Source organism: Petaurus breviceps, unplaced genomic scaffold (genome assembly GCF_028583685.1).
Source record: "Petaurus breviceps papuanus isolate PSGF00001 unplaced genomic scaffold, PetGlider_PUasm1.0 91133, whole genome shotgun sequence".
NCBI classification, from domain to species: Eukaryota; Metazoa; Chordata; class Mammalia; order Diprotodontia; family Petauridae; genus Petaurus; species Petaurus breviceps.
The window spans coordinates 347,317-374,671 of record NW_027187419.1 but is presented as its reverse complement, the minus strand read 5'-3'; the positions used below and the strand labels follow the sequence as shown (position 1 = coordinate 374,671).

General features: G+C 43.7%; 1 protein-coding gene across 1 annotated transcript in view; it reads right to left on the bottom strand.

Moving 5' to 3' along the window:
• PCSK7 (proprotein convertase subtilisin/kexin type 7) overlaps positions 1-26,990 on the bottom strand; it is a 31,503-nt gene extending 4,513 nt beyond the window's left edge. The window contains exons 1-12 of the mRNA XM_069080463.1: positions 26,856-26,990; positions 23,294-23,465; positions 22,252-22,749; positions 21,096-21,230; positions 20,105-20,270; positions 18,636-18,726; positions 17,265-17,319; positions 16,735-16,873; positions 15,844-15,944; positions 10,767-10,934; positions 9,999-10,106; positions 9,201-9,303 (exon numbers count right to left, since the gene is read on the bottom strand). Of these exons, the coding sequence (XP_068936564.1) occupies positions 9,201-9,303; positions 9,999-10,106; positions 10,767-10,934; positions 15,844-15,944; positions 16,735-16,873; positions 17,265-17,319; positions 18,636-18,726; positions 20,105-20,270; positions 21,096-21,230; positions 22,252-22,737 (1,552 nt within the window). The 5' untranslated portion in view covers positions 22,738-22,749; positions 23,294-23,465; positions 26,856-26,990. The remainder of the gene's footprint in view (positions 1-9,200; positions 9,304-9,998; positions 10,107-10,766; positions 10,935-15,843; positions 15,945-16,734; positions 16,874-17,264; positions 17,320-18,635; positions 18,727-20,104; positions 20,271-21,095; positions 21,231-22,251; positions 22,750-23,293; positions 23,466-26,855) is intronic.
• Between the last annotated feature and the right edge of the window lie 365 nt (positions 26,991-27,355).

Here is a 27,355-nt window from a genome sequence, read left to right as displayed (position 1 = left end):
TGTGTGTGTGTGTGTGTGTGTGTGTGTGTGTGTGTGTGTGTGTGTGTATAAGTGTCTGAGGCTGGATCCAAACTCAGGTCCTCTTGACTCCAGGGCTGGCTCTCTCACTGTGCCACCTAGCTACCCCCTTAGTTAGAGGTTCTTAACCTGAGGACCATAAATGAACCAAAGGGTCCACGAACTTGGATGTAAAAAAATTAACATCTTTATTTCAATGTAGTTTCCTTTCTGACCTTAAGTATTTTATCTTATGCATTTAAAAACATTATTCTAAGGAGCCAGCCAATAGGCTTCATTCAACAGGCTAACAAAACAGGCTGAGAACCCCTAAACTAGTCCAACTCTGTCAATTCTACAGAATAAAACAAAACAAAAACCTGCCCAGGAAGGTAAAGTAACTTGCTTATGGTCACCCAGGATATAAGTAACACGTGAAAATTTCTTTTTTTCTTTTAAAAATAATTTATTTACTATTTTATTTTTCCCCAGTTACATGTAAAACAATTTTTAACATTTATTTTTAAAACTATGAGTACCCAATTCTCTCTCCACCTTCCTCCCCACCCCTCTTTACTGAGAAGGCAAGCAATCTGATACAGGCTATACATGTGCAGTCATGAAAAACACTTCCATACCAGTCATATGGTAAAAGAAAACAGACCAAAAAACAAAACAAAACAAACCACAATTCTCAAGAAAAATAAAGAAATTTTAAAAAGTATGTCTCAATCTGCACCCAGACATCACTAGTTCCCTCCCTGGGATGGAAGCACTTGCCATCACAAGTCCTTCAGAGTTGTCCTGGACCACTGCACTGCTAAGAATAGCCAAGCCACTCACGGTCAATTATCTTAAAACATTGCTGTTACTTTGTAAGTGGTACCTTTCACTTTGCATCAGCTCATATAAGTCCCTCCAGGTCTTTCTGAGAGCATCCTGCTCATCATTTCTTATACCACAATAGTATTCCATTGTAATCACACACCACAATTTGTTCAGCCATTCCCCAATTGACAGGCAGCCCCTCAATTTTCAATTCTTTGCCACCAGAAAAGAGCTGCTATAAATATTTTTGTGCATATAAGTCCTTTTCCCTTTTGTTTTTATGTCTTTTGGGACACAGACCTAAGAGTGATATTGCTAGTTCAAAGAATATGCATGGTTTTATAGCCCTTTAGGTATAGTTCCAAATTGCTCTACAGAAAGGTTGAATTAGTTCACAACTCTGCCAACAGTGCATTAAAGTCTCATTTTCCCCCCACTCCCTCCAACATTTATCATTTGCCTTTTCTGTCCTATTAGCCAATCTAATAGGTATGAGGTAGTACCTCAGAACTGTTCTAATTTGCACTTCTCCAATCAAGTGAGTCAGAACACTCTTTTATATGGCTATAGATAGCTTTGATAACTTCATCAAAAAACTGTTCATATCTTTTGATCATCCATCAATTGAAGAATGGCTCTTTTTACAGCTACTATTGCTAACTGTATTTCCCTCCATCCTGCTTCCCCATTTATTCTATTCTCTCTTTCACTCAAAAAGTTTTTTGCTTCTGATTACTCCTTCCTCTCTCCTTCCCCATCTTTCCCTCCACTGTAAAAGCTTTTTCTTGCCTTTTATGTCAGATAATTTACCCCATTCTACCTCTCCCTTTCCCTTAATCCCAGTACATTCCTCTCTCACACCTCAATTTTTTCAGATATCATCCCTTCACATTTAACTCATACCTATGCCTCCTTCTAACTGCTCTAATAATGAGAAATGCCTCATGAATTACAAGTATCATCTTCCTATGTAGGAAAGCAAACAGTTTAACCTTATTAAATCCCTTATGATTTCTCTTTCTTGTTTACCTTTTAATGCTTCTCTTGAGTCTTACATTTGAAAGTCAAATTTTTTATTCAGCTTTGGTCTTTTCATCAAGAAAGCTTGAGAACCTTCGATTTCACTGAATATCCATTTCTTATATATGGACTATACTCAGTTTTGTGGGATAGGTGATTCTTGGTTGTAATCCTAGCTCCTTTGCCCTCCGGAATATCATATTCCAATCCCTCTGATCCTTTAATGTAGAAGCTGCTAAATCTGGTTATCCTTACTGTGGTTCCATGATATTTAAATTGTTTCTTTGTGGCTGCTTGTAATATTTTCTCCTTGACCTGGGAGCTCAGGCATTTGGCTATAATATTCCTTGGAGTTTTCATTTTAGGATCTCTTTTAGAAGGCAATAGGTGGATTCTTTAAAATTCTATTTTATCCTCTGGTTCTAGAACATTGGGGCAGTTTTCTTTTTTTTTTGGAGGGGCAATTGGGGTTAAGTGACTTGCTCAAGGTCACACGGCTAGTTTTTTTTGTGTTGTGTCTGAGGCCGGATTTGAACTCAGGTCTTCCTGACTCCAGGGCCGATGCTCTATTCACTGAGCCACCTAGCTGCCCCGGGCAGTTTTCTTTGATAATTTCTTGAAATATGTCTAGGATCTTTCTTCTATTTTTTCATTCTTTTTGTTTTATCATTTCTTGATTTCTCATAAAGTCATTAGTTTCCATTTGTTCAATTTTAATTTTTAAGGAATTATTTTCTTCAGTGAACTTTTGTACCTCCTTTTCTCTATTTTGCCAATTCTACTTTTTAAAGTTTTTTTCCTTAGGGAATTTTTGTGCCTCTTTTTCCATTTGGCCAATTCTACTTTTTAAGGCATTCTTTTCCTCTTTGGCTTTTTGTACCTCTTTTTACCATTTGGCCTAATTTTTTTTTAACATGTTATTTTCTTTGTCTCCTTTATCAAGCTGTTGACTTGTTTTACATGATTTTCTTGCACTTCTCTTCCCAATTTTTACTCTCTTACTTGATTTTCAAAATCCTTTTCGAGGTCTTCTATGGCCTGACACCAATTCATATTTTTCTTCAAGGTTTTGGATGTAGGAGCTTTGACTTTATTTTCTTCTGAGTGTGTGTTTTGATCTTCCTTGTCACCATAACAGCTTTCTATGGTCAGAATTTTTTCTGTTGTTTGCTCATTTTCCCAGCCTATTTCTTGACTTTTAATTCTTTGTTAAAGTAGGGCTCTGTTTCCAGGGTGGAAGGTGAACTCTCTCAAACTTGAGGGGTTTTGTGCAGCTGTTATCAGAGATACTTCTAGTTTTCAGTTCCTCCATAGTGGTATGATCAAAGGAGATACGCTTACTGTGCTCCTGGCCTGTGCTCTGGTCTACAAGTGGCCACAGGCATTCTCTTCTGCCTTGGAGCTCTGAGGAAAATCCCTGACCCCCTGCAGCTGCAAGCTCTGGTGCTAGTGCTCCTCCTTGCCCTGGGATTGCCATCTAGGACTGAGGCCTGGATTTGACCATGGGCACAGTAAGAGTCCTGGCTCGGTACTAGTAGAGACCCCTGTAGTTTTCTGACCAACTGCTGTTTGACCCTCTCGATCCTATAAGTGAGCCAAGAGCTTTGGAAACAGCTGCTGCTGTTGCCACTTCTGATTCAGTGAATCCCAAGGCTTGCTCCTGGTTTGCTGGGGCTGGGTCTGTGCTGGACCGTGCTCCACTCTCACCCAGGTGCTACGGACCTTTCCTGCTGACCTTCTAAGTTGTCTTTGACTGGAAAATTATTCCACTCCATCCTTTTGTGGCTTCTGCTGCTCTAGGAATTGTTTTCTGGCATTATTTAAAAGTGTTTGGAGGGGTTTTGAGGAAAGCTCAGATGAGTTGCTGCCTTTTCTTCACCATCTTAGCTCCAACCCCCACACATTGAAAATCTGGACCCGAGTCACAGAATCTGAGAGTTGGCACTACTCAGTTTAACAATTAACTGAATCCTCTTGAAAATATCCCCAATAAGTGGTTATCTAGCCTTTCTTTGAAGGCCTCCAGTACAGTGGCCCCCACAGACTCCCAAGGTAGTCTACTTCACTTTTGGATAACTGCAATTAGTAGGAAGTTTTTCCTTTCATCAAGTGTAAGTCTAATATTCTGCAACTTTCTTCCTTTGTCTTAGTTCTGCCCTCTGAGGTTAAGCAGAAGTTATTTCTCCTGTAGGTTAAATATTCCCAGTTCCTTGAGCTGATTCTTATATGATGGGATCCTCCTCTGAAATCTCTTCAGCTCTTTAATGTCTACCCTACAATGTGGTACTCACAAGTGAACACAAATATTCTAGATACAGGGGTGGATTTGGAGAGATGTTGGCAGAAGGTATTTAAGGAGAAGAAAATGAAATTCGAGTTGACAAACTGATTTCTGTGGGGTGGGCTATAATAAGTTAACTATGCTAAAGCTATTAGAACAGAGGGGCTGCAGTGGAGAGTCTGAGGAGGGTATATGAGTGTGAGACACAAAGAACAGAAGATCTTGTATGAATTTAGACATGATGAGTAATGAAGAACATGCCAAGTTCCTGATCCAAACAGCGTTATGGTGTTTGAGGAAAACTACCACAGTAGTGGTATACTGGATGAATGGACTAAGGAAAGAACAGCTGCAGGGAGACCAGATAAGGTTACTGCATCAGGTAAAGCCATGGAAAGGGTGATATCCATAAGCTTGGCCTAGGGTCATTGCAGCCTCATTCCTGCCTCACTTTTAGCTTCTGCTTTCCCATTACAACACAGGAGTTACAGGAGGTATCATAGCAAGAGCACTGGGCTTGGAGACAAACAAAACAGATTAAAGTCCCAGTTTTATATGTTGAATATACATGACTTTGAGCAAGTCACTTAATCTATTTGAATCTCAGTTTCTTTATCTATAAAACAGAGGAAAACAATATTTGTACTATTTATCTCCCTGGGTTGCTGAAGATCCAAAGGGATAATATATTTTACAATCATAAACACTCTATGTGTGGTATTATTTGGGTGGGAGTAAGGAAGAAATAAGGGTAAAAAATGATTTGAAGAATTCATGTGTGAAGAATGGATAAGAACTGCAATGCCCTGGAGAGAAATGGGGAAAGCCAGGAAGGAGAGATGGGGAGATGAGGACTGATTCAGTTTTAGACATTTCAGGTACTGCTGGTAACCCACATGGAGCTGGACGAGATGGTAGAGGATGGAGACAAAAAGATGGGAAAATTCCATAAAGATTGGGTTAGGGACCTGAAATCAATAGCATTTAGGACCCAAGTGGAATACCTGGCATGCTATGGAGTACACAAAACCCAAAAAGTGGCCCTGCATCAATACAATTGTGAATATACATCCAATATGAATTTGTGTAGAGTGACACTGTACATATGTACATTGGACTTCAGTCTGTGAGATGTTTCTCTCCTCAAGTTTCATATCCATTCCCCTGAACTAGAAAAGAAGACTGAACTGTAGAGGATCTGAAAACTGTGGCTATTCCACTAGTAAGAGAGTGAGCATGGGCTATTTGAGGTGGGAGTTGAAGCCACAAATATGGATGAACTCTATAAAGGAAGACAAACAGTGGGAGAAGGGCAAATGGCTAAGGACCTTGAAAGACACCCAGAGCTGGGGAGTAGAAAGAGAAGCAAACAGAGGAGACAAAGAAATGTATTAGAGAAGCAGCCCCCTGTATAGCCAGGTGTCACAGGAGCCAGAGGAAAAGAGAGGTTTCAAAGAAAGCTGGCAGGTCAAATGTAGCAGGAAGGTTAAGAAAGATGAATGTTTTCATATTCCCTAATGACAAAAACTAGTAACTGCCTAGATCCACAATGATCTGGACAAATTTGTTGGATGGCATGGGGGAAGACTTCTTGTTCTGTTCTTGTTCTTGAGAACTAGAAAGGATGTTAAAGCTCATCTACTCTAACTCTTTCATGTACAGATGAGGACTTGGGATATTTTGCTTCCTTTGGCTCCACAAAAATTGGGGCTAATTCTGGAGGGTCAGAAAGATACTCCAGCTTAAAGGCACTTCAGCCCAAAGCTAAGGGACTCCAATTGGCCAAATTCCCAGATGCTCCTCTAGAAATAAATGGGGAATGGATCATTACTTCTCAGTTCATTTCTGCCTTCCCCAAGTCATTCCTACTTTGAGCATATCTTTAATCCTTCTCTTTTCTTATAAACTCTGGCTGAGTTCTAAATTTTTTTTGGCCCAGATTTGATTTCATATCCTTAGGGAACCCATAATGTAGAAAATCCCTTCAATGACGCCCACCTGTAACTTACTGTTTTAGAGACAGTAATGGAGAAGGTACTAAGGTACTGAGAAGCCTTACTAGTAACATATGTTACAAGATGTAATACTTAAGCCTAGATTTACCTGACTTTAAGACTGGCCCTCATTCCATTCTGTCATGCTGAGCTATGTTAACAATTCTATAGTACTTTTAAGGTTTAACAAAAAACAATTCATTTGATTTAGTCATTAGGTGGACTCTAATGAACTTGGAGCAGTTCAGGGGAGTGGTAATGACTGAGGACAGATTGTAGGGGTATCAGGAACAGGTTGTAATAAAAGAGGTGAAGTGGGATGGAGAACTTCCCCTCCTCATTCCCTCCCACCCCCCAGCAGAGGAGGCCAGCCCCAATGTCCTGGTCCAATTTAACTCTTCCTTTTTATCTCGAGTGTTCAATTCCCTCTTCTACCCCTATTCACAGGACTAAATGTGGCCTCTCCCCCCAGACAATGAGTCATCTAGGCTCAGGGGAAAAGTGGATTGGCTCCTGGGCTTCCCTGAGGGAGACAGAAACTTCCTGAGTGGCTGGAACCCAACAGAGCCACAAAGATCCTAAGAAGCTCCTGGACAGGGTGACAAAGAACAAGATGAAACTCCTCTAACTTCCTTCCAGCTCTAGACAGGATCATAACAATGCTAGGTCCTATTCTTCCTTCTAGGGGTTTGCAACTTGCTAGTTGTCTGGGTTCCTATTTGGAGGGAATTCCAGCTAATAGCCTAGGGAAAGCATTCATTCAGCAGGGAAGGGAGTGCAGGGTCTAGAGACTTTTTGTACTCCAAACAGAGCTCTATGAGTTCTGTCCCCCTCTCATTTTTTCTGCTCTAGACATGATACTCCATAATGACAAAAACAAGGAGCAGCCTATACCTAGAAGTATCTGTAAAGTTGCTGAGGCAACTTTAGGCACAGAGGAAGAGCTCTTGTTCACCGGGGATCATAAAGCCTGAGAACTGGAAGGGATGTTAAGCCTCATCTATTTATTCCAGTCCTATCAAATTACAGATGAGGGGCCTTGGGATATTTTGTTCCTTTTAGCTCCACAAAGGTTGAGAATAATCCTGGAGGGTAGGAAAGGGTTAAAAGATACCCCAGCTCAAAGAAGCCTGAGCCCAAAGCCAAGGGGCTCCAATTGGCCAAATTCCCAGGAACATTCACTTCTCTGCCCTAGGCAGCTGCGTTCTCATCATTCCAAGGCAGGGTTCCTTTTATGAGAAATGAAGTGAATCACACCCTTACTTTTTCTTCTGTGTAGTGGAAAGAGGGAGACAGAGAGGCCCAGTTGCCTCCGAAAATAGCTTCCAAAATGGGGAATGGCTCATTCTCACTTCTCAGTTCATTTCTGTTTCTCCCAAGTCATTCCTACACTGAGCATTATCTTTGATCCCTTTCCTTTCTTATAAACCCTGGCAGAGTTCTATTTTTTTTTTTTTGGACTCAGATTTGATTTCTTCCTCTTAGGGAATCCCTAATGCAAATTTCCTTCAATGATGCACTCTTGTAACTTACTGCTATAGAGAGGTTCCTAGGATACTGAGAAGTCAAGTGACTTACCCATGGTACTACTAATAGTATGTGTCATAGGACATAGTACTTAGACTTTTATCTACCTGACTTCAAAACTGGCCTTCTATCCACTATGTCATGCTGTCTTTGTTGAGATATGTTAACAATTCTATAGTACTTTAGTGTTTTCAACAGCATTTTCCTCACAACAATCCTCCAAGGCAAGGTCAACATTTTTTTTTTACCTTTTTACCAATGAGGAAAGTGACTTGCCAAATGGTCATACAAATAGCAGTGTGTGGCAGTCAGTACTGGAACTAAGATCTCTCAAGAATAATTATTCCAAGTTCACCATCCTGTAAACTCCAGCAATTCCTTCCAGGAGGGAGGCAGAAGAGGACAAATCAGGAGGACAGCGTACAGGTTGTCTTGCCAGGCCAGGGATTCCACACCTAGCCCAAGGTCATCATTCTCTAGGAATTAGTGACAGCTTTATCACTGTTCAGGGGCTGTGTCTTCCTACTCCCATTTCAGGCAGATAGGTGGCATGGTGAATAGCATGCTGGGTTTTGGACACCTGCTAGTTATATCACCCTGAACAAGTCACTTAATAACTGTCTGCCTGAGTGCTCTCAACTGTAAAATGGGGATAATAAACCCCTATGTTACAGGATTGTTGTGGGGATCAAATGAAATATATGTCAAGCACTTCCCATAATGCCTGGCACATAGCAGGCAGCTTAATAAATGTGTACTCCTTTTCTCCTTTTCCTTCCCTTTCCTTGTTTGGAAAATGCTCTAGCTTCTTATCTTATCTTCTCATCATACTCTTTATGCCCAAGTTCAAATACTGACTCTGCCATTTACTACCTTTATGACCTTGGGTAAATCATTTAACCTCTGTGGACCTTAGCTTTCTCATCTGTAAAATGAAGGGAGTTGGACTATATGCTACTAAGGTCCCTCACAGCTCCAGATCTATGATATGATCCTCAGAAGTCAGGGAGAGACAAATTAGAGGCCCAGAGAGACCTTGCTAGCTTCCTCTATACCATTTCCCAACAAAACAAAACTCAGTAGTCTTCCTAAGCCAATGAAAAAAGCTTTGGTGGTAGGGACAATACCAAACAGAAAGCTTTTTTATTAACCTAACCTAAAGGATAGATCACAAATTAAGGAGAGAGTACAAACAACTCCTGGCCTGGGAAGCCAAGGCAAAAGGACCTCCCGGATTTCAAGGGAACCACCCCTAAGCTCTGTCTAGTCTCTTTCTGCCCTAATCCCACCCCTCATACCAGCCTCTCCAATGGTCTGCTTAGCTACTCCCTTCCCACTAGTAGCAGCTAAAGAGAAAGGTCTTGTTTAAGCAGCAAAGGGCCAGCCAACTCAGAAGCAGCAACATGTCCTAAAATGGTCAAAGAAAACTGCACAGGTTTGGCTGGGTCTCAGGCCTCCCAATGGGGGAGGGGAAGTGGGCTTAACTTCCACACCACCCGCCCCAAATTTCAGGCCCAAGATTAACATTAACCTTTTTTCTGCTGGCTACTTACCATTCCATAGGACTTCCAGGGAGTGGGGGGACACTGGAATTCTCTTGTTTTCTTTTAACACAGGACTTATGTATGAAGCCAAGTAAGGGACAGATGTCCAGATCTATTGAAGGAAAGCAGAAAGAAAGCAGGAAATAAACACAAGTTAATACACACTCTGACATTATGTAGAATGCCCTATAGAATACTGACTGCATCAGTCTTTAAGGGGAATCTCTACTTTTTTCCTTTCACTAACACTTCCTCCCTACACCCTTCACAAACTGCTAGGGGGACTTCTCTGACATTCTAGAAAACTCCCTATGACTCAGGTTAATGAACAGGAGGTGAAAATTAGGCCTTGGATCAAAAATGAGAAATAGCATACCCTGAGAGTGAGGAGGTTTTTGATAAGAGTCCTGCTACTGATAGCTTAGAAGAGCCAGATTCAGCCTTGGGACTTAGTTTTTCTATCTGTAAAATGGACTAAAATTGGGTTGAATGTTTGAGTCTTAATTGAATCTAAATTCATATTAAGGACTAACAACTGCTGAAGAGTGACATCAAGAATACCCTCAGAGGCATTTCACTTTTTATCACCCTAACAATTCTCTTTTTTTCAACATGATAAGAGCACTTGGGGTATATTCATCTAAGTATATTCTTAGAGCTTCTCTTATGATATATACCTCCAGGCACATACAAAAGGCTTCTGTAGGTCTACCCTGTCTTCCTCTTTTTGGCTTCTCTGGACTTAGGAGATCCTCTTAACTCTTCTATTTCCCCACTCAGGTAGGTGATGAAAGGCCCCTTGCTCACCTTGGCAGCATTGACAAGCCTCCAAGCATTGAGCAAACCAAAGCCATGCTGGTGACTGTGGCTGAAGCCGGCCTCATTTGTGTCCCAATCTGCACGTCGATCTTCATACTGAAAAGGATCCAGACCTAGTGATAACCTTAACCCTTGAATGGAAGCTGAAAAATTTAACTCTCTCTGTAACAGTCTTTATTGTCCAGCCCTCCCACAAGGTCATGAAGAATGGATTTCTTAGAAAGGGAGTCTCATGATGTTTAGGACAAGCTTTTTTTTTTTTTGGAGCAAGAATACACAGGTATCACAGTCAAGGAACCTAGCCAAAGCTCTGCTTCTCAGACCAACCAGGGACAGAGGTATGAATTTTGACTCAGAGAGAAGACTGGGTTTCTCATACCTACTCCAGGTTCAGAACACAACATCCTAACTAGTATCATCCACATGCAGCTAAGAGATAAGCCTTGGAGACCAAACTCCTATTTAGATATGAGAAACCTGAAGTCAAGAAAGGGGCCCTAACTTGTGTTAAATCACACAGCTAGTAAAGGGCAGAGTCAGAAAAATCTGGATCCAGATCTTCTGACTCCAAATTTGGTATTTCTTCAACTCTATTATGCTATATAACATAGGCACTAAAGCCTAGACACAACTTGGAACGTGTGGCTACCTGGCAACCATGGACCCTGGGAACAAAAAAGATACCAGAAAACCAGTCTCCACAGTCATTCAGCTCTGGGTTGGGTTGGCTTCCTTGCCTACCCACCAGTCTCTTACCTGGGTAGCTGTGAAGACAATGATATGCTGGACGTCACGCCAAGTGAGGCATGGCCTCACCTGCAGCATCAAGGCTATCATACCAGCTGCCAGGGGGGCTGCTGCTGAGGTCCCTGTGTGGCCCTCAGTGCAGCCTGTGCCCTTTTGCAGGTCCCAGTCAGTGGTCACCTAGTAAACAGAGTCAAGGGAATAAAAGGGAGCAAGAATTAGAGTTAACCTCAAGCATCAGCTGGAAGAGGTAATAGGGATATGACTAGATCTATGTGCTGGACTCAGAGCCCAGTTTTCCCTTAATCAGAGGAGTTTCTCAGCTAGAACACCACTTAGATTTTTCTAGCAACTCAGTGAACACAGAGGTCTTTTAACCCTCAAATGTGATATTTGTAAAAAGCACTTAATACAATGCCTGACACACAGTAGGTTCTGCATAAATAGTTATTCTCCTCTCTTTCCCTTCCCCTTGGAACCAGAAGCACAGGAGAACCATGGGAAATGGGAAATGAATTACAGGTAGGTCTATGTGTATATGTGTGATATGAATGAAGTTGAAACAAAACACAACATTTTCCTAATCCTTGCTCCTAAACCATCTCAGCCTTTAACCACTCCAATCCCCTGTAACAGAAATGGGAATTTGAAGATCTTTCCTGCCCCTTAATAGACCTAGGGGGGAGTTTGAAGACCTCCCCTGCTTTGAAAGTAAACTCTGCCCCCTGACAGGTTGAATGTAATCACATGGAGCCTGTGATGGAGGGAATTTGCTGAAGGATGCAGCAGAACCCACAGGGAGCTTCCCTGCTGTGAAGATAAACTCTGCCCCCTAATAGGCTGAATGTAGTCACATGGAACCTGTGGTGGGAGTTAGCTGAAGGGAAGTAGAGCCCACAGGAAGCTGGTCAGAGGTAGCCAGAGGGTGGGAGAGAAAGGACATTCAGGCAAGGAGCTAGAGAGATTTGCGAGTAAATATTGATCTTGTATTAGTTTGTGGGAAGGCTGAAGGATGCTGTGGCTCTCAGTGTTATTATAGCTTCTGAATATCTTTGGTACTATGATGGAACTGGCTTACTGGTTTTGGGATTTGGTTTTCTGGTGTCTAAATAAATGCTTCAGTTCCGTCCTTTACCTGGAGAATCTGGTATATTTTGCAATCTAATGTCATGCGATATTTATGGTCACAGTCTATCATAATCATGGGTGCTGTAAATATTGCCTTGGTGCTACAACCCCCAACAAGCAAAATAGAGGAAATGGTACAGCAAAGCTCCTGAGCCTCAGCTGGAGTGAGGACAACAATGACAGAACCTTCAAAAGAAACCATCTTGGCAGCCCAGCTGTGGGGACCAGTGTGACATCAGTGGAAACAAAGAGCGTTTGTTCTGGGGGAGACAGAGCTGCCTCCTCCCTGGCTAGCTCAGCCTGAACCTGGATCTTGCCATCTACTCTTGGCTTCTACCCTGGCCTTAAAGAAATTGTTAGGATAAGATGCTTAAGGGCCTTGATGATTCTGTTATCCAAAGGATGTCTTTGATATCCTTTCTCCCTGACTCATCTTTTCCCTACCTAAGGCTGGGAAGATGGGTAGCAAGAAAAGGATTTGGAGTTGAGAGAAATATTTTAAGTTTGTCCTGGCATCAAACCTATGCTGTTTTCTCCAACTCTGAAGAACCTCTGTTCTCAGGCCTGATGGTATCCTACCTCAGTTTCCTTAGCTACATGGTTGGGAGGATGGGGGTGGACTGAGCTGATGACTCTGGATCTTAAATTTTGAGATGCTTGTGCCAGGATCTTTCCCTCTTTCAGGCTTCCCTTTGGGTCAGATACTATAATGCTGGCCTCTGCAAAGAACTACCCTCTTTCCATTGTACTTACTGTCTCTCTTCCAGCTGTTACAGCAGCTGCCAACAGCTGTGAATTGCACTAAAACACTGTGCACTCCCAGAAGAGAAGGAAAACCTCTCCAAGCCATAGCCAAGAGTGGGAAGCCCCATCTATGCCAGGAAGGAGATTAATTTCTTCCTCTTATGGAAACAGTCTCCCAGTAACAGACTGGATCCCTGAACTGTGAAGTCCATGAACTTTCCTCTGGCTGCTCCAGCAACTAAAAGGCTCCTGGAGGCAATGTAGGTAGAAGAGGAAAAGGTCAAATGGACAGCTAAGGATCAAAGTATATGCATGTCTCTACCCAGACTGACAGCTCTACCCTTATGCCTTGTGTCATGAGATGGACACCAGTGATGAATTCAAACTGATGAGGTTTCCAGGGTAAAAAACATTCCCAAGACAGAAGCTCTCAATGAATAAATCTTCTTGTCATTTCTGAACAAATTAGGCAGAGGATTTGAAGTCAGAAGATGGAGTTTTAATCCCCATATTGCCACTTGTTATCTGTGTGACCTTAGAAAAGTCACTTAACATCTTTGGGTTTCCATGTATAAAATGAGGGGAGTTGGATGAGAAGATCTCTAAAGTCCCTTCTTACTCAAAATGCTCTGATTTTGAAGGTGGAGCTATGGTGGATGTCACAGCAAGGCCAGGGGAAGGTGGGTACTGTACTCAGAATGGGAGTAATATGAATCAGAAATGCAGAACCATGCTTTGAAACTTTCTTAAATAATGGGAGGGTGCTGTGCTTGTCTCCTAATCCGAGGCGGAGAGAACAGGGCTGAGTGGGGGTAGAAGGAATGCTCGTGAGACTGCTAATTTCGCCTGTCTTTGGTAGGAAGGTTGCTCTTCTATGCAATCCACAGGGTCTGGCCTCTTCAACAGAATCCTTCTTAGGGGCCTTATTCTGTTTAATTCCCCTTTCTCTCTGGGGAGGTCTCCTGGCACAAAACCCGGGAACACTATGTTGGTCAGAAATTTTTTGGCATAACAAAAATCAAGTTCTGGAAAAGGAATCTGATAACAGAGACAAAATAGTCCAGATCCTATAGGCCTCAGGGACCACTGAGACAAGAACCACTGGAAAAACTGGACACTGCTTGGCTCCAGCCCAGCTCTGGACAGAGAATCTTGGACCTAAGCCCCCTTTTATCTTTAGAATAGGCAAAAAGGGGCAGACAGAAAGCTCTAAAACTGTGGTCTTAGTCCTGAGATCTAACTTGGGCTTGCTAGGGCTGAACTAGAGCTCAATATGTTATAGGGAATAGACTTGGAGCCCTTTGAAAGATACCCTATGGCTCAAGAAGGCTCTACTCTTTTTTTTTCTGATCCCTTGCTTGCTATGGCTCTATTTGGAGGGACACTTTGAAATCTTTCTTGTGTTAAATATAAGATCACAGGATCATAGACTTAGAGCTATACTTCATCTCTAACTTGTCCATAAATCAGAAATTCTTAACCAAGAAACTTGTTTTAAAAAATATTTTGAAAACTGTATTTCAATGTAATTGGATTTCTTTGTACTCATGTTTTATCGATTTAAAAACATTATTCTTAGGATTCCAGAGGATTCAAAAGACTACCAATGGGTCTATGACTCAAAAAAAGTTAAGAATTCCTGTTATAAACGAGGGAAGATTCATTCAGTCATAGCTCCCACCTTAGGAATTGCTCTGCCTAGGGAACTAGTTTACATCTATCACTAGATCCAAAGAATTAACAGATCTATGCCACCTGCATGGAGGTATGGCTGTAGTGAAGTGCCACAGGGACCTATCAACAGCCTTAGGTTAGTCAACTTTTTTTTTTTTTTTGAAAGCAATCAGGGTTAAGTAACTTGCTCAAGGTTACACGGCCAGGTGTTTCTGGGTGGGTGCTAAGTGTCGGAGCCCAGATTCGATCCCCAGGTCATCCCGACATTGGAGCCGGTGCTCTTACTCGCTGTGCTACCTGGCCTCCCCAGGTCAACTTTTTTTTCTAATCAGTGACTTAGATGAGTGTAGACATAGCATATTAAATCTTCAGATGACATAAAACTGGGAAGGACTGCTAACACAGACAGTAAGCAATACTGTCTATTATTAGACAATAAACTCAGGATACAAAAGTATTTCAACAGGCTAGAATAATAGGCTAAATCCAATAACACACATTTTTTTTGACCAGGCCTGTGATTCTATTGGTCTAGGGAACTCCTGATACAGAAACTCCCTCAACCAGATCAGAGAGGCATGTGCTTTGTAAATTACAGTCTTAGAGAGCTGCCTAGCAAATGACATGTAAAATAACTTGTCCAAGGTCACAGAGACAATGTGTGTGGGCCATAAGTAAGACTTGAACTCAGGTGTTCCTGACTCTGAGGCTGTCTTTCTAACCACTCTGCCTCTCAGGATGACATTTAATAAGGATAAATGTAAAATCCTTTTTTAATCCTTTAATTTTAAAAAACAAAGCAAAAACAATGGCACAAGTAACAGCCAAGGGAAGGATGGTTAGATAATCATTCAAATGAAAAAGATGGGGTTTTAGTGGGTTAAACAGCATTCCTTACAAGTTAGCACCATGACACAGCAACCATCACCATATGGATTATTGTTTTCTGTTCTGGGCCCCCAATTTCAGGATGGATATTGAAAGACTGAATTGTGTCTAAGAAGATGACTGAGATAGTGTGAGAACTGGAAACCATAATGTTGTAATATTGTTCAAAACAACTGGGGACATTTAGCTTGGAGAAGGACTTAAGGAAAGATACGACAGCAATCTTCAAGTATTTGAAGAATTGTCATATAGATGAGAAATCACACTTATTTTATTTGATCTCTGAAGGAAGAACAACAGGTGGAAGTGACAAAGACATAAATAAGCTCGATGTGCACTTCCCCATTAGAGTGGATATTATAGTGGGGTTCCTGTTCAGGTACAAAGTGGGCTAGATGATCTCTGAGGGTCTTTCCAATCCTAAGGTTCTGGGATTCACTTGAAGTCTCTATTCATGTACCAAAATGAAAGCATCAAAGAATTCCCAGGCTTGGTTTTCCAAGCAAAACTGGAGCCCAGGAGTGCTCATCTGCTAGGGAAGAGACAGCTGAGGGTTGGAATAGAGAAGGGGAGGAGACAGAGAAATGGAGGCAGCTAACTCAAGAAGGCTGAAGTAGAGGCAAGGCAGAGTGAAGATAGAAAGCTAGCTACTCACAATACTTCGCAGCAACTTGTCCCCACCACTGAAGGTGACAGCCAGCATAGAGGCACATTCCTCTGCATAGAATGGCATTCGTCCCTCCTCATCTACAGCACCTGGGCGATGTGGAAAAACAAAGGGAACTAAGACCAAGAGTTAACTCTGTGCCTGGTGTTCTTCTAGGCTACAAATGCATTCACTGTGCTACAGAGTATTAACTGGGTTGCCTGAACTGAGCCAAGAGCAGCTATATAACCCCCATCCCATGAGCACTTGAGTGCCAAAGAACCTTACTTAAATGGCAATCTCAGACATCCAGGAGTATATCATTTCTGAAATCATTTGTCTTGATAACTCAAGGGAGTTGAGTACAGCACATTAGGGCCTCCAAGAAAAAAAGTAGTTGTGTCATATGCCAGTCATTCTCATAACAGAGGGTCCATGGGAAGGTATGCAGAAATAAAGATTTAGTCAATGAGGGACTCAAGACAATGGCTAAAAGAATTTTCTGATCACTAAGACTTCTACAAGGGTACTGAAAGCTTATGGGAAGAGGTCCATTCACAGGATCATAGATCTAGAGGTAGGAAGGGACCTTAGTGGTCATGTAGTCCAATGCCTTCATTTTACAAATAGGCCCAAAGAAGCTCTGTTATTTAGTCAATGTCATATAGGTAGTAATTAGAAAAGTGAAGATTTGAACCAAGGCCCTCTGACTCCAAGTCCAGTGCTCATGTCACTACATTGCAAAGCCATTCATTCCTTGCAAAGGTGGGAAGGGACACACAAAGACATAACTCAAAGGCACTGAAAACCTAAAATGTCACCTCCCCCATTCAATAACATATATGGAGACAAACACAGAAAACTACCTAGATACACAGACACAGAATATTTGTGTGCTACCTATGGTAACTGTATAGATGGAGTTGGCATATCCATCATAGTTGCAGTTGTCATTGTGCTGTCCCCCATTGCCACTGGCCACCACAAAGATACTCCCAAATCCTCGGCGACCAGCAATCACTCCATGTTGCAAGGCAGCCTGAGAAGGAGAAAATTTGGGGCTTCAGCATGAAAGGCCCTAAGTGCTTGACCTGAAAGACTCCTACATAAGATCCACTTTTCTCCAGTCAAAATTCAAGGAGGGCCTGGCAAGCAAATAAGGCTAAAGAAAGTTAGGACCAAGAAGAAGAGTTCTGTAGGTGTTCTTTGCCTATTTGCTATTTTGGGTGGGGAAAGCAATCAAGATCAGAATCTTCAAACCATTTCCCACTCCCCTTGCTCTAAGTCCATCTCCTTATTCCCCCTCCATGAAAGGAAGTGCCAGAGCTGGAAGGTAAAAGTCTGGCCTTGATTCTTGGTAGTAATCTTACTAGAGCAGTGATAGTAGGAATGTTGTGTTTCCAGGGGTTTGGACTTTAGCTCCTCGTTACCTTTCCAAGTTGATGGGGTCCGTCTACTGTCTTGCCGTCATCATCTGGTCCCCAACTGTTGAGAGACAGCAGTGAAAAGTTCCACCTAGAGCTAGCCCTCAGACCTCCCAGACTCAGTAGGCCATCTATTCCTTCTGCCTTTTTTGTCCCTCCAGGGAGTCTAGAACATTTGCACTCTCTGAAAGGATAGGGATATTGGAACAAGCCCAAGCTTCTCCCTGCTTATCAAGATCAATGCTGTCTACTTTAAAGATGAGAAAATATTGGTATAGAAATGGTTGATATGATTTAAAGTCCTTCCTCCTCAGTGTGAAACCCTCTAAATTTGGAAGCTTTAACTCTCCCTTAAACTGAATGATGTTCTTAGGCCTAATGTACTGAGAAGCAAATCCAGTCAGGCCCTGACAAAGAATAGTGAAGATAGGGAAGGGGACAATACTGCTTCCCATCTTGCTTGGGTAATCCTAGCCATTGGCCAGAAGGCAGAACTTCTAGGCATGGTGTGTTGTGTAAGAAGTTCCAAGTGTTGAGCAGGGGAGCTCTTTGCTCTTTCTTCAAAAGGAAACACATGCCCTTGTTGATGTTGCCCTAGTTCTATCTGGATGACAAGTTTCACTGACCCCATGGGGACAATCAAACTCTAGCACTCCTCTAACAACTCCTGCTACAGTCTAAAGCACAGAGAGGGGGAGAAAAGAGGAGATGAGAAGAGAGGGAGGGGGAGAAAGAGAGGAGTGGGAGGGAATGGGGGGGGAAGAGGGAGAGAGAAAACGTATGTAAAAGGCAAGGATGGAGTGCCAAAACTTTTTTTGTCCTGTGGTTGGAGGGGATAATGCAGCACAGGGGTAGCACTCTGGAGGTCTGAAAGTTCCTTAGACTAGGGGATTGGTTTATCATGGTAACCCACAGACCTAAGGATTGTGTTTGGGTGGGAACCATGTGGCTATGATTAATGGAGAATAGGAAAATGAAAAAGCATGTTGTGGTGGGAACAGCATCAGATGTAAAATATGAAGACCTGGGTTCAAGTTCCAGTTCTGCTACTTACTAGCTGCATGGTTTTGGGCAAATCATTTGATCAAGATGGATCTGAGTCCTTTCTGTCACTTACTACTTGTGTGACCCTGGCTAAGTCCCTTGAGCCCTCTGGGACTCGGGTTTCTCATCTGTAAAAATGAAGGTGTTGAAAGAGGTGATTTCTAAGGTGTCTTTCAGCTGTAAGGGTCTGAATCTACCATATACTTGTGCCCCAAAATGGATGAAACATCACGAGACTCTTATTGGGACTTGCCTAGATCAGCCTTGGGGCCCAAGGCCCTACTCCAAGTTTTTCAATTCTTCCCACTAGAATGGAATAGGTGACCCTCTTACCTGCAGCTGTAGATGTCATTGATCTGATAGTGCTTATTGAATGCCACAGCCTCCAGGCTGTCAGTCAAGGGCCCATCCAGCACCCGGATACCTAAGCATTGGGAAAACAAGAAGGTGGGAGGAAAGAAGGCATCCAATACACCCCAATTCCATCTTAATGCCAGTCTTTGAGACTGAAGTCTGTTGGGAAGAACCATTGGCTAGGAAACGAAGACCAATTTCTCTTCCTGTTTTTCTAATCAATACTGTGTGGCCTTGGGTAGATGCTTCAATTTCCCTCTCTAAAACAGGGGAGAAACGCACCACTTTTTTCTCAGAAGGAGTGAGGCTGTATGGACCTAGGGAAAAAAAATAGTTGGCCCCCTCCCCCTCTGGCTCTAGCAGTTGCCTCATTTGCAGGAGGATACTGCCCTCTGCTGGGAAATTGGAGTACAACTAAAGTACTAAGTACAACTGAAGTATTAAGCATTAACAAGTATTTATTATAACCAGGAAATCATCCTGGTTAGATGGGCAAGGATTGAGATGGAGGTGCTTTTCTTTGGCACTATGGAACAGCCCTACATGCAAGGAACAACTGCTCAGCTTACCCTGGAAAAAAAGGGCATTATGGTGTACGAAACAGAGCCTGATGTGGAGTCAAGGAGATGGGTTCAAATCCTGCCTCTGACACTCACTAGCTGTCTGACCATGAAAACAACCTATGAGCCTCAGTTTCCTCATCTGTACAATCAGGATAATAGTACTCCTAGTACCTACCTCACAGAGTTGTTGTGAGGCTTAATTGAGATTACTCTGCAAACTTTAAAGCACTTCATAAATGCTAGGTATTATTATCATTTTTGTCACCCTCTTAGCACCAGAGCAGGAGCTCAAGAGGAAGGTGGTACAAGAGGAGCCTCCTCAGACCAGGGAGACAGAACACCTTGATCGCTGTTGGAGCTCTGCCTTACTCAGGGCAATGTTAGGGGAAGACAGACAACACCTTGACCATTCGTTATCCAACCAAGAAATACTTCTGGAGTATTTAGTGTAGGCATACCACAAGGACTCCGGTTTCTGCTCCCAGCTGCCTAACGTGTTTGTTCCTGCTGTGTTAAGGCCCCTCTTCTCCTCCCTGCTCCCTGAAGGCTGAGGGCTGGCTTAGCCTGGTGCCTCCACTGCTTCCAGCTTTCCCTCCTGGCTTCTCTGTGCCTAGGGTTATAACCCATCTATTACATTCAACTTCCACACAGTCCTAGGGCAGCAAACCAGAATTCCCCCCCCCCCCCCCCAACCCCTGCCCAGTTCTGCCTAAAGTTATATTTGGTGGAACCAATGAATGGTATTAGGTGGGCTAGGATTGAATTTCAATTCAATTTGGATTGTTTTAAGTGTTGTAGGGGGATCAAAGTAGTGTAAGGTGAAACTCTAAAGATATTTAGAGAGTATGGAGACTAGAGAGAGAGAAAAAGAAGAGATCAAGCTACCTGCAATTTTGCTCCCATATGCCACCCCCACTGCACAGAAGCTGTTGTTGGGCACAGCAGCGATCTCGCCAGCACAACGAGTGCCATGATGATTGCCATTCTCCACATCTGGGTGTGGCATGGGGTCAGGGTCATTAGAGTTGAGGTCATAGCTGCCTTCAGGACTCTGAAACAGGATAGGGTGGGGAAGGAAAGGGACTTAGGTTACTCATTAGTTGGTGGCAGAGGGAGGAGGAATGGATTACTTTAATAAACCAGTGGTTTCAGGCAGATGGGCAAAGAACACAGGGCACATTGATCATTTCCACCCCACTAAAGTTTTGTGGCAGAGCATAGTTCACTCAGCTCAGAGAAAATGAAAAGACAGGCACTGTCTACTTTTGGGTTAACAAGTTCTAGAATAGCTCACTCTGTACCTCTGGGCTTGTTTTCTCTGCAGTAATGTGCAGTTTGGAATGGATGATCTTTCAGGTACTGCTAACTAGAGAGAGCTCTGTGGTAAGATTAGGGCATAGGAACAAGGCAGGCACAACTAAGTCTGGGCTCTTGAGTTGCACCTTATGCTCCCATCTCTTCCAGACAACTACCTACCTTCCTGACACATGAAGGAATGAAAAGGATTTAAGTATCCTTTGGTTAGTGGTGAAGACCATCTAAAAGAAAGGTTTTGGTAGGAGAATACTCTCCCTACCAAGCAAGCACATTAAGCCCTAGGGAGAGGGAAACTGCCTGTAGTGATGTTTCCTACTTGCTGCAGCAGAGAGGACCAGGAACTAGGATGTGTTGAGCTGGCTTTCCCTTGATAATGGTTAGGAGCTACCCTTTAAGTTGGACCTGTGCCAACTTAGAGCAACTTGGGGTAAGGGCAAGAAAAAAAAGAACATTATTTCAACTCCCAGGGGCCTTTAAGGAGCAAGGGGCTCAGAGGATTCCTCTGGGAGAAATGAGGTAGAAGTGAAATGTGGTGACCATGAGACCCATGAACACTCACATAGTTAGGTTCAATGTCCTGGATGGTGTGCTCAACCCCATCGTCCACCACCACCACAGTCACCCCTCGTCCTGTCACATTACGTTCCCAAACACCTGTCACGTTGATGTCTCTGCCTCGGATTCGCCGGTTATTCTGTGGGAAGAGGCTGGGTCATAGGCTGTTTCCAAGGCACAAGAATTCAGTAACAAGACAACAATGTTCAACAGCTCACTGTGGATATGGATGTGTGGAAAAGGGGTAGGGGAAGATGCTGCCCAGTCTGCCACCCATACCAACTCAAAAGTCAGAGAAAGGGGATGGATCAATAGCTTCCAGGCCGGTCTAAAAGAAGGTACAGCAAGTGTGAATTTTGCCAAAGAACAAGTTTCCTGTGTTACCCTATTGAGCTGGATTAACGGGAGTGAGCAGGGTGAGCCAGAGGAATGTAATTTTCTCTAATGCAGGAGAACAGCTTAGGCTCCAAGCCACAGAAATACCCCCTGGAGCAAAACAGGCAACTGAACTGAGTATCCATTAGAGGGTCTTATCAGTCTTATCAACTACCCTAAATGTACATACAGTTTGGCTTTATGTAAATTTGCATTAAATAAATTCTGAAAGAAAGCCCCACTTAAAAAAAAAGTTAAGTTTACTGTACAATCCTGTGCTCTCTCTCCCCTCCTGCCCCTCAGCTCTACACTCTGTGGCCTCCTACTACCCCACTCCCCCAAAAATCCCTCCAAGTGAAACCATTAGAATGAACAGGTGGAGAGACTACCACCACCACCTTATTGGGGGCAGGGCTTGAGACCTTTGGTGCTGAGATATGAGACCTCTGTAAGCTCCACTCACCCATCTGGCCCCCACAAGTTTGTCTCCTCTCAGGTATCTTATGTCTGTTCCCAGCCCCCATATGTTTGCCCCCCCCGCCCCCCAATGTAACTGGCCTTGGCTTCTGTGTTCCTCTTCCTGCTCTCACTTCTCTGTTTCTATTCCCACATGTTCTTGAACCATGTGCTGGCCCCCTCCCTCCATGGCTGCAGGCAAATTCATATTATGTAAAAATTGCTTTACATAGAGGTCTGCAGAACAGTCCACTTACAAAGCAAGAACTCTCTGTAAATACCTGGAGGATGCCTATCCAAAGTGGACAGTGGGAAAGGGTTAAACTCACCAGATGCCATTGCTGTGGATACTTGGGGTCATTGAAGAGCACACTGCGTTTGGCACGCTTCAATAACCGCTGCTCTGAATGCCAACGCACAGCTTCATGCCCAGACAACACTGCCTCGGCCTGCTGTCGGGCTGCCTCCTCTTGCTGGACCCCAGTGTGGCCAGGGGGCTGGATGAAGAGATAGTGCCCCTGAAGTTCCCCAATGCGTCCAGCATTCAGCAGCCCTGCAGCCTGGGCCAGGGCGTTGGCCTGTTGCTCCTCACTCTCTTCCTTGCCCTCACCCTCCATCCTGTCCAGGAGTACAGCCCAGCTCAGCCCCCTAGGACCCTGGGCCTCGGGCCCAACTGTCTCTGTTAGTTCTAGGGCCATGATCAAGGGAACCAACAAGAAGAAGCCAGTTACTGCCAGCCAGAGGCAGGCAGGCAGGCTCAGGGAGGGCTCCAGGGCAGCACTCCATGGTTGCACTTTCTGCCTCCCCTTCGGCATCAGAGCGGCAGGCTGCAGACAGAACAAACGCATCAGAGAGAGGGGAGAGCTGCTATCTAGAATAGTCCGAGAGGAGAGAGGTGGTCGTGGGCTCATGGCTAGCAATATCTTCTCAAATATATAAGGATATTTCTGGTCCTTTACCCTCACATACACTTAGCCCTGACCAAAGGATCCATACAGGAGTATGGGGGTCAGGTTAGGTCCAACAAGTGCTGGATGACTTCTTCTAAGCAAACTGGGAAAATCCCTATGATGTTAAGCTACTACACAAGTTTCGTTATACCACTGTCAGGCACAATGCTATTTTTTCCCCACTCCATTCCCCCAATGTGAAGTGCAAAAAGTACAGGTTGTTCTCACAAACCACTAGAAAAATACTTGATTGCTATTTAAAGGAAATCCCACCCTAGCTCTTCCCTTCTCTTGGACATTGGGGGAGGGGGTAGGAAGGTAAGGCATGGAAGCATGCTTCTTTTCAATTCTATCAGCTAAACCCACTGTAAATCATTCTAATGGCTCCCATTCTTCCTATCAGGTATCCATCTGTTCCCACCTGGTCTCCTTGTGGGGCTGCACTCCCAGGCAAGTTGGCCACATCAGGCTCATCTTGTACCAGAGCAGAGGCAGCATCACTTTTTCTGTGGGCAATGGAGATTCAGGGTTCTGGCTGCATATCTGTGGGTAGCAGCAGGAGAGATGGCATCCTGCTGTGTCTTCTCTGAATCCTGGCAGTGGAGATAAGCAGAGGTAAGAAAGAAGCACTGGAGTCATTTTCAAAGCTGCTGACTGGTGATTAAGTCTCATTTCCAGGGAGCTAAAATGAGACTCAGATTGGGGAAGTAAGTGACATCATAAGGCCAGGCCAGGATCACAACTCAAAAGTCCTGTTCATTATCCTGATCACCTTCAAGGCCAATGGAAAGGCCCTTGAGAAGGTTTTGATATGGTCTCCCTAACCTCTTCCCAATCTGGCAAAAAGCCAGTGGTGCCTCCGCTTCACCACACACTTGGTGATAGAATCTGAGAAACAGAAGAAAAAGAACTGTTTAGTCAAACCCTATCTGAAGAGAATCCCTTCTACAGTATTTCTGACAAGATGTCACCCATTCTCCCCTTGAAGATTTCATGAGAAAGGGAAATCATCACTACCCTAGGCAGTTTACTTTGTGTTTGGCCAGCTTTAATCCTTAGGAATTTTTTTCCTTATCTCAACTGAAATCTGTTACTTTTGCAGTTTCTACCTTTGCTCTTAGATCTGCATTCAGTGGGAGGTTGGTGACAAGCACAAGAAATCTAATTTTTCTTCCACATAACAGATCTTTGTACTATTCAAGCATAGCTACCATGCCTCAATTTTTCCATTCTTCAGCCTAATATAGTCCCTTTCTTCAACTGATCCTCCTGTGGTAAGATAGTAACTAACTATCCAGCTGCTTGAAGTCATTCTCTTCTGAACACTCTAGCATGCCAATATCCATCCTAAAAGGTGATTCCAAGAACTAAACACCATATTCTAGTCACTACTCCGGGCCTCTTTTAATGCAACCTAGAACGGCACTGTTCTTTTTGGCTATCATGTAACATCAAAGTACCAAAGAAGTAAAAGTATGTAACACTGTTGCTTCATATTGAACTCCAGGTTCACTAAAACCTCTGAATCCTTTTCACATAAACAACTGTTCAAACAGACACCTATCTCATCTTCTACTTGTATATTTAATTCTTTGAATGCAAGTGTACCACTTTACATTTAACACAATTAGAAATAACCCATCGTTGACTTATATCTAGTCCTTTTTTTTTGCATAACTCTACCTTTCTATTTTGTGTTGTTGTTCTGTTTGTTCTTTGTTTTCAAAACCATGCAGGGAAGTGATGACATGACTTGAAGGTGACTTTGGTTTGAGGGAGGGAGGGCTGTACAAAGTCACCAGCCTGACTCTCTCCTCCAGAGCCATCTGAGTCCAGTGACCTGATATTCATCAGGATGACTGGAGATGGCCCAGAATGTAATGGGAGACCCTGGCCCTTTGAGCCTAAGGCCTTTGCAGGTACTCACTTAGAGTGAGGTAAGGCCCATTCGGTGAATAGGCCTCTTTAAGAAGTGAGTCAAGGCCTAGCCTCTAAACAGAAGAGGAAAAAATCAAGCTGGGAGGGGAAGACCCTCGTATGTTAACTACCCCTGAAAGCTTCATAACATCTGCAAATCTGAGAAGTGTTACATGCACACCTTCATCCAAGTCATTGCTAAAAATGTTAAACAGTACTGGCTCAAGGTCAGACACTTGTAGCACTCCCTGAGATATCTCCCTCCAAGTAGATTCTGATCTACTAATGGCATTTTAGGTCCGGTCATTCAACCAGTCCCAAATCCACGTAATTATACAAACATCTAGATAGCCATATTTCTCTATCTTGTCCACAAAGTGACCATAAGAGACTTTGTCTTGCTGAAATCCAAGTATAACTATATTTATACCATTCCCTTAATGTACCTATGGAGTAACCCTATCAAAAAAGGAATTTAATATCATGACTTGTTTTTGAGGAAGTGATGATAGCTCTCAGTGATAGCCACTTCTCTTTCCAAATGGTTACAAATCTCATTAATGTGTTCTAGAATTTTACAAGAAATCAAAAGCAAGCTCATCAACTTTTAGTCTAAAGACTACCCTCTTTTATTTTTTGAAAATACAGATTAACATTAGCTCATTCCATCCTCTTCATCCTTCAAGACTCCTCCACCTCTAATTTTTTAAAAGATCACTGACAATAGCTCATGAAGAAATGCCTAACTGGTTTGGGTGTTCCTGAATGAAACATTTTATTCTGCACAGATGCCAAAAGAATATCGGCCAGCCACCTGGCCTCAGCACTTCATGCTGTCCTCTCTCTGCATCCTCTCCTTGCCTTTTCAGCTCTTTGTGTGTTGTCTTCCCCATTAGATTGTGAGTTCCTTGAAGGCATGCACTGTCTTTTGCTTTTCTTTGTGTCTCCAGGCTTTAGTACAATACCTGGAACGTAGTAGACATTTAATAAATGCTCACTGATTGATAGGTGTGCATAGGGTAGGGCTACACAGATAAAGCATTTATTAAAGTGCCTACTAAAGGTCTGGCAGTATGTTAAATGTGGAAATACAAATACAAGCAACCAACACTGTCCCTTTCTTCAAGGAACTCACATCAAGGACAGTTGACTGGGAAGTGATGTGGAGGATTGGTTTCTAACAAGAAAAAGTGAAAGCTCACTAATCAAAGACCCTTGTCCCAGATTGGATGGGGGAAAGAGCCGGACCACTAAGAAAGAAATTTTCCTCAGGTACAAGAAGCATCTGGAACAAGAACCGCACACGATTGGATATTAAGCTATCAGGGGATAGGTAGAGAGAGCAACAGAAGCAGGATTGGATCCCATTTGGCTTCTCGAAAAGACCTGGCAACTCAAAAAATCTGAAGCGTCTTAGAAGAGGAAACAGCTCAAAGCTGGTGGGGGTGTTTATATTTATTTGTGTACAGGTGGCAGGATGGTAGTTTTTTTGAAGCCAGGAGCTGTTTAGTTTGGTTTTCGCCTGTCACTCGAACATGCTAGGTGTTTAACCAATATTTGTTGAGTTTAAAGTAAAAATGGGGCAGCCCTGGGGTAACGTGGGAGAGGTAGACCCGGTTCACGGTCAAGGCACCAGCTGTAACTCCGAACTTTGAGGTCTGGACTTGTGCAAATAGATCCCAACCCATTTCACTTTCTCCCCCAGAGCCGCCAGGCCTCAGTCCTTGGAGGCTAAAGGAAGAAGAGGAAGCAACTGCACTTAAAGACAGGAGTCCAGGGATCCGGGCTCCAACTCCCGTGCCCGTACCCCTGCCTTTGCCCCCGGGAGAGCACAGGCGAGAGCTCCAGGGCCCCCAGCAGAACGCGCGCACGCCTCCCCCACCCACGCGGTTTGTCCCACGCTCAGTCAGTCACTTCTCGCACCTTCAACCTTAGGAGCTCCTAACCTCGGGGTTCCAGTCACCTCGTCCTCCCTTCCTGAGGTCCCTACTCTTCCATTCCCCCGGCGCCTCGGCTTTCCCAGGCCCACCTACACCACCCCCTCAGGTGACACTACCCCGCAGTACCTGCCCAGCAGCGCCGTCCGGGTGCTGCGGAAAGTCCAAGCTTTCACAGAGCCGGGGCTGCCGGTGACAGTATCGTCACTTCCGGCTATGGAGGCGCAGCCAATCATACATCGATCCTGCGGGAGGGGGCGGGGGAGGAAGAGGTTGGGCTGGCCTGAGCGTGGCGGGGGAGGGGATGAGGTTTCTTCCTTTGGTTTTAGCTGGCATCGACAAATTTCCTCTGTTTACTCAGGGACTTCTAAGAATCCTTCCTTTATTAGAATTTTTCTTCCTTTTTTTAACAGAAGAAATTATCTCATTATCAAATGAGAGAATATTTGTAAAAAAAAGAAAGCGCTTAGCGCAGTGCCTGGCCATGGTGGGCGCCATATAAATGATTATTCCCTCCCCTTCTCCCCCTTTCCCGCCCTCTTGGCGCCGCTTGTAAAAAGGATTATCTCCATTCCACGCGTGGGAACTCCTCTCTCCCGACTCAGGGCTAAAGTGCCCCCCAGCTCCAT